Source organism: Vigna unguiculata, chromosome 10 (genome assembly GCF_037176805.1).
Source record: "Vigna unguiculata cultivar grain cowpea cultivar isolate G323 ecotype 2 chromosome 10, ASM3717680v1, whole genome shotgun sequence".
NCBI classification, from domain to species: domain Eukaryota; kingdom Viridiplantae; phylum Streptophyta; class Magnoliopsida; order Fabales; family Fabaceae; genus Vigna; species Vigna unguiculata.
In genome coordinates this window covers 5,306,810-5,314,468 of record NC_140801.1, presented here as the reverse complement: position 1 = coordinate 5,314,468, position 7,659 = coordinate 5,306,810, and the positions used below count along the sequence as shown (strand labels likewise).

General features: G+C 33.9%; 1 protein-coding gene across 1 annotated transcript; it reads right to left on the bottom strand.

Moving 5' to 3' along the window:
• Positions 1–4,118: 4,118 nt before the first annotated feature.
• On the bottom strand, positions 4,119–7,541 carry LOC114166974 (transcription factor bHLH62-like). The gene is made up of 8 exons (XM_028051857.2): positions 6,278–7,541; positions 5,886–6,101; positions 5,730–5,795; positions 5,567–5,635; positions 5,380–5,451; positions 5,049–5,279; positions 4,650–4,752; positions 4,119–4,524 (listed from the first exon to the last, which is right to left on the bottom strand). Exons 1-8 carry the CDS (start codon positions 7,199–7,201, stop codon positions 4,487–4,489), a joined length of 1,719 nt encoding a protein of 572 aa, XP_027907658.1. The 5' UTR covers positions 7,202–7,541; the 3' UTR covers positions 4,119–4,486.
• Positions 7,542–7,659: the final 118 nt, after the last annotated feature.

Below are 7,659 nucleotides of genomic sequence, written 5' to 3'. Positions count from 1 at the left end.
CATGTAATATTTCCCCTTTTTGATAAACACAAACATTTCAAGAACAAATACTCCTCCTTAATCAAAGACTCCCCCTAAATGAAAGAGAGACTCTAAAGATTAAAAAATATGGGTTTAAAGAAGGAAATGTTATATTAACAAAATGAGTACTAATTTGCATTTATGAAATACCTAGTTATTGCTCATAGTCTAAATTTTTGAAAAGCTCACTTAAATGGTAGAAACATTTGATAATATGTGTCCTACTATGCAAGATAATATATTACCAGCTTAAGATAATCGATTATTACCTGAGATAATCAATTATCCCAACGGAGTTTTTCGGAAAACACTAAAATTAAAGATTTTTACCACTTTTACACATATCTAATATTCCCAAACCCCTTATAAAATCATAAAACTTACCAGGATACCAAAAGTTTGATGAATATATTTGAACATCCAAAGAGACTTTCTTGATTTTGAAATAACCTGCGAGGCAAAAAACAATAACATTTTGGTCCCCAATAAACTTATTTGGGTCATTTGAGGTTAGAGACAAGTTACTTTATAATAGGAATCCAAACATATCTTTCATTAGGAACATCAAAATGTTTAATTCGACATTTATTTGAAGTGTGCCCCTTTTGCATACAATAGATACATGTTACACTTTATATTCCTAGAATTAGGCTTACCTTTTTCTACCATACCCTACAAATTCTTTTATTTTTATTCTTGAGATATTTCTTTGTTGCATCTTCAAGTTGTTTTTCAAGAATATTTAAACCAAACATGTAACTCTTGCAAGATGCACACTCAACATTCTTAGTCTCTTTATTTTCTAAAATTGAAATTTTAGTTTTCAAAATTTCTTCTTCTTTTTCAAGAGATTTTTCAAACTTTGTAAATCCTTAAAATCAGATTTTAATTTTTTATGACCAACATCTAATTTACTGGATTTATGAAATAGTTGTTGAAATGTATCATACAAAGAATCATAATCATTGTCATTACTACAAGAGCTTACCTCACTATTAGAAGAGTCATGGTCAGCAATCAAACATAGATTTTCTTCCTCATCATATTCACTAGAGCTGGATGAGCTTGAAGAAAAACTTGAAGAAGAACTTGAATCGTTATCCTCCTCATTTCTTTTTCTTGAAAAACTTTTTCCCTTTCTTCTCTTTACCCTTTTTAGCATTTGGACAATCCACTCTTATGTGACCTGTTTTACCACATCCATAGCAATTCAAATTTGAAACAAAGTTTTGGTTTTCATTTTTATACCTTTTATGACGACCTCTATTTTTGCTTTTCATAAACTTTGCGAATTTCTTTATCACGAGACTCATATTCTCATTGCCAGAGTCATCATCTTCTTTGGGGATTTTGTTTTTTTACAATATCAGATTTGAAAGCTATGTTCCTTTTCCTTCCTTGGTCCTCTTCTTCATTTAAATGCCCAAGTTCAAGTTCATGCTCTCAATTTACCAAAAAGAGCCGCCATGGACAATGTTACAAGATTTTGAGATTTAGTAATCGTTGTAACCTTTGGCTGTCATGTTCTGTTTAAAGCTTTAAGAATTTTTATATTTAATTCATCACTATCAAAATTTTTACCTAACCCAATGAGATGGTTGACGTTGTGTGTGAATCGCTTCTGCACATTATAGATGGTTTCTCCTTGCTACATACGAAACATTTTATATTCTTGGATCAAAGAATTCTTGCGTGCCCTTTTTACATCATTTGTTCTTTCATGAGTCACTCGCAAAATATTCCACATCTAACATGCACTGGTGCAAATATAAATCCTATAAAATTCATCAAGGATCAAAATAATATTTCTTGCTAAAAAAAAGTTATGTTTAGTCCTAAATAACATTTTAAGTGGAATTGCACTTTTTTTTAAGAGAATGATATTTTAAAATAGACTAATCTCCAACCTACAAAAACCAATCTAACACATAAAAATTAAATTGCACAAAAGGGTTATTTCAAAAAAAAAAATGAAACTAATTAAATTTGGTACCTGCTAAGAACTACACTCTGAATGTTCCTTGTGAAGATTATGTTTGTTGTTTAGTTAGTAGCATTATGATTGGCATAAATATAAAACCCAAATACTGAAAAGAAGAATAAAACAGCATGGAGAAACGAGGAAGATGATAAAAAAAATAACAGAAGAATCAATTCCCAAACACGTCGTAATATGATTGGGCGTTTGTAGCTTTTGGAGACAACACTGTCACACTAACATTTTCTATTCCCATTTCATTATCTTCTCCACAAATAAGAAACTTGCTATCATTATTATACAATAAAAATATCTTAATACATTATCATGCACAACTGTTCTGTCGCAGTACTACATTCAAAGCATCTTTCTAATTATTAAATCACACTAATCTACACCCCAATAATACACTCCAAATAAAAATAAGTGGCCATCACTGCAACTTATTAATGTTTTATTTGGGTATAATGTTATTCATATAATACTTTTTTATTATGTCCATTACTTTATTTCATAGTTTACTTTTTTTATTCATACTTTATTTGTACGTACATACAATTTTACCAACATGTTTGTGGAAGTGTTATAATTGAGTTTTCAACATGATCACAATGGTGTAAATAAGTATGTTTGGAAGAGTTTTGTATAACTATTTTTAAGAAAAAAATGATCTTTTTTTATAAATTAAGAGACAATTTTGAAAAATTAGTTTAAATGCATAAACTAATCTTAATTTAGGTAAGATGTAATTTTTTTCACATGAAGAAATTTGTCTAAACATTATCTAAAGCAAATAAAAAAACCCATTTTGATGATTTATATTTATGTTGAAAAACACTATTCTAATTACCAAAATACTTTCTTTTAGAAATATATGTATATATAAATATAAGTTCTGGAAACTTATTAAAGTGAGTTTGATAGTTGATAATTTTGGATGATGTACATGAAGTATTGAATTGAATGATGAAAGTGATGAAAAAATTTCTAAAAATCTAATGATGACCCCTAAAAACTGGATTTTTTCCTTACAGAAAGAGATTAGTCAAATATTTGAAGTGTATCTTTCCAAAGGTGAAGTCCACTAAAAACCCCTTTTCCTATTCACAAGTAAATAGCAAAAGTTGGTGAGATTATAAAGCTCTATGATTCATTGGGCCTAGTCAGAATCTCACCACTGCCAACCTGGGATTCTGTTTATGCTCACATAAATTACTTTAAAATATCTGTTTTCTTCAAAAGCCAACTTCTTTCTAACCTCTATATATCTACCTCTTACATTTTTCTATGCTGCATAGTAAACTCACAACACAAAAATGTATAAAGGTTTTCTTTCATGGTAGGTTTCACTCTATACTCATATATCTTTATGTAATGTAAAAGGGAATGAAATATGTTTCTCATCGTTTATAATTTCATCTACGATTTGGTTGGGATCTGGCTTATTTGATCTCTACTATAGAATAATTGATGTCACTCGTAATAATTTCTCCTTTATCAATTGTTCACAAGAAATTGAACTCGTGATCTTGGTTCTGATACCAATTATTAGAATCGAACACTTACCACGAGGTCAAAAACTATAGTCATTAATTAGAGTGCAACATTCTTTTTAAGAATGTAACATAAATCCAAATATCACGATTCGATTGTGATCCAGTCTACTTGACACGTGTCAATTGATGCCATTTACAGTACTACGTAGGTCAAGATTAATTTGTTTTTTCTTGTGGGTGAAAAAAGATGAAAAAAATGTGAGAAATTTTGGTTGACTATGGGTGAAGTTAACCAAATGTCCTAATCATTTGTAATTAGAGTTATGAGAGAAAAGGGTGACCCCATTAATACAGCTGGTTACAGCACAAGTGAAATCATATCCACCAGATTTTGCGATTTAGCATGGGTTAATTGACATGACCTTTAACGAGATTTTAGTGAAGACCCACGAAAATTCATAGTGGTTTGATGTGATGTGCCAATTATTAACGGGCATACGCTAACCAAAGTTTTGGGATAAACAAATAATTCTTCTATTAGAAAAGAAAGAAGAAGGGGAAACAAATATCTGTTACCTTAAGAAATTCTCTGTCACTATAATATTGAGAGAGACAACGAAAGCTGGTAGAAAGTCTTTGTTTAATTAGCCATATATCTTACAGTTGGTGCCAGAATAATAATAAGAATTTGCACCACAGAATACAGAATCTTCCTAAGATTTTACAGTGAATAATTGTAAGGGGAAAAAAAAAATGGAAAAGACCTGCCCCAGAAGATCAGAAACTGGGATCATTGAAAGGAGGGAAGAGGGGTAAAAAATTCAGAAAATACAAAAAAAGGGTTCTTTTTGAATAGATCTTGATGGCTTAATAATAATTGATGGGGTTGTTGGAATTAAATCTTTTGTTGGTGTTGTTGTTGTTGTATACAGCAGTTTTCTTAATCTTCTGGGCTTCAATTGAGGCGTAATGAAGGGTGAGTCTTCACTGATCAGAGCTCAACTTTCATCTGGGTTACATTATTTGAACCTGTATTTTGCACCAGAAAACAAAAAAATAAAGGTGAATATAATAAGAATGAGAATAATGTCAATTTTGTTGTGCCTAATATTCAATTAACATGTCAATAATGTCTGACTTTTCTGCTATATTACCGTTGAAACTTGGTGATTGAATTGGTGTTTTCCAGTTTGCAGTTTGGCCAAACCCCATCTGCACAATGGTGTGCAGATCCTCCTCACAGAATGTCAATGGAAACTGAAAAACCATCACACACGAAAATTAGAGACAGAACCAGAATTTCCTTTTAAGATAATAGTTATATGTATTTGTTATAATCCCATGTTTAAGATTGTTGTTTACATGTATTACTGATAAGGGTGTTTAATGTAACTTTAAGGTCACTGTCATAAACAAGTTGTAATGCATAACAACCTAACAATAATGATGATTTTACATGTAAAAAAGTAAACAGAGAATGTAGTAATGCAAAATGTACCATTTTTCTTTCTTTATTAATTTATGGAGAAAAAGTGGAAGAGGGTTATTATTACCTGAGAGGCAACTTCATTAAACCCATTTAGGGAGGGTAATTGCATTGCAAGATTTTGGCACAAAGATGTGTCTAATGGGTCCACTGAGCAGTGGGTCACCGTTCTGTTCGGTATGTTATTATGGATAACTGGGTTTTGCTGATGCTGGTGCCCATAAAAGGCTTGTGTTGAGGAATCTAGAGGGAATGTTGGATTTGGGTGCGTTGCCAAAGAATTATTAGATTGAAATACCTGAAAACATCAAAAAGCCAAAGAACCCCATTTCAGGAATCTTCTTAAAAACCTCAAAAGCAACAAAATTTGTGGAGAAAAAGTGAACCATGGAACATACATCTTTTGAAACAAGGCTGTCAATACTAAGATCCATCCTTGTGTTAACAGAAGCCAACTTCATAGACAGAAACTGTTCTCAGAAAAAAGAAAAAAAGAGAGCATAACTTAGTGAGCAAGAATACAAACACACACACATGATGACAATCATTTGAAAATTGAGATGCTTATTTGCCAAGATTGGTTACCTCAACTTGACGCTGCAATGACTGAACATAATTTATAATTTCATCTAGCATAAGTGCTTTTCCAGTGACCTATGAGGAATAAAGAAAGAAACAATTGATGTACCCAAGTTAGTAAAAGTGCTGAATTTACATTTACCAACACCACAAAAGGTTTTTTTCTCACCTTGTTGCAACCTGGTACAAGATCTTGGAGCAGCTTCATCCTCTCACTGATTTTCTCCCTCCGTACCTGTTTCATGGTTAATTAAATGTCAACATGAAAGCTACACACGTTTTGTTGCAAGTGTCATTAATAGGAACCTGAAGCACTGATTCTTACACGTTCTGCTAGACTATGGCTGTCAGTGGCTTGGCCTCTTCTTGCTCTCACATGAATGTAATCTTTTGGTGGCTCAGGAGGTTTTGTGTTGCTTTTGTTCTGTTTCTCTTCCACTGCTTTGGACTCTTCCTCAACCTTCACTGGTCCATTTTCGTTTCCCTCACCCTCGTTTGGCTTGTTTCGCTTTGAGTTTGAATCCTCACTGACTTCCATACCCTGAATTGAAAAGGACACAATTCAGATTGCATATTTAGAAAATGATATCCTTCACAAAATAACTCAGTTTCTCGAAATATCAAGAAATGAGACAAAACCAAAAACATGACCATAGTTTGAAACTTTATGCAGAATGAAAAAACCATAACAAAATAGAAGTTTGACTTCTTTATTACCTTGATTGTTTCTCTGGTTTTTCCTTTGGAAGATGCTTTTCTTTTCCTGGAATTCGTCATATCTTGGCAATTTTTCATCCCAATTTCTCCATTTGGTGTTTGCTCAGATATGGTAGATTCCTCTTGAGAATTGGCAACCTCCACTTTCTCCTGGTCCTGAATTGCTGAATTCTTGTTCTCTGCGGTACCCATTTGAGATCCAAGTGTCTTGAGCAAAGGACTGCTAGAGATTCTAGATAACTTTCCACCATTTTCCACCACTGACGCAGATCTTTGAGCCAATTCACCATTGTTCACCCCCAATTGGACATTCCTACCATTGAAACTCCTGCTGCCAAAGCAAGAAAACTTTGCAGCCCGCTCAGCGAAGCCAGGGTCAGCGGAGAATTCAGCCACACTGGAATTCAAAGCCACCGACTTTCCTCCCAAATTCGCCAACCTCTCATTCACCAAGCTCTGCACAGTCTTCACCTTGGGAGGGGAACTCAAAGGGGTGGTGTCGCAAGAAGCATTAGGGCTGTTACTGCCATTATTGATGTAAGTAGAAGCCACAACCAAAGGGTGTGGGATCTCATCAGAACTCCCAATAGCTCCCAATCTCCCCACCAATTCCCTGATGATGAAATTGTCATTGGACATGTTGCTGCTGCTGGTGGGGTAGGACGATGCTGCAGGAGATGAGACCATTGAACTCAGTGCTGAGGAATCAAAGTGAAGTGCATGATCTGTTGTTGACTTTTCCCAATTGGGGTTGTAAAAGCAATCCTGGGTCTGGTCAGAGGCACAATTCAGAAGTGTTGGTTGAATTCCCATGGCGGGTGAGAGTGATTGCCAAGAGGGCACCGAAGAAGAGGAAGGTGGTAGTGGTGGTGGTGGTGCAGGTTCAAAGTGAACCCCAGAATTCATAAAGAACTGATTTTCCATTGGGAGATGAATGACAGAAAGAGGAAACAACAGAAAGGAACTGAATTTGGAAGAGTTGGTTAAATTAAGGTTTATTATGTCCCTGGAACCTGAAGCAAAATGATTGTGATTTTGGGAAATTACATTAGGAAAACAAGGAGAGGATTTAAAGGAGGAGTGTAGCAATGTGGGACAAGTGTTGTGTGTAATTGGAGTGATTAATGAAGTGGGTTGGGTTGGAGTTGAGAAGAGAGAGAAAGAGAGAAAGAGTTTGGTGTGAAAAGGGAAGTGTGTTTGGTAAATACAAAGATGGAAAGGATTGAGAGAGAGAGAGAGAGAGAAGAGAAAGGAGGGGGAAGAAAATGGATGGGACTACAATGGGGTTAAATAGACCCAAAAGAAGAGAAACACTCAATTGACCTTTTCTTTTTTTTAATTTCATAATGGGGTATTTTTGATGTGTCAAATGCTATAGTAAA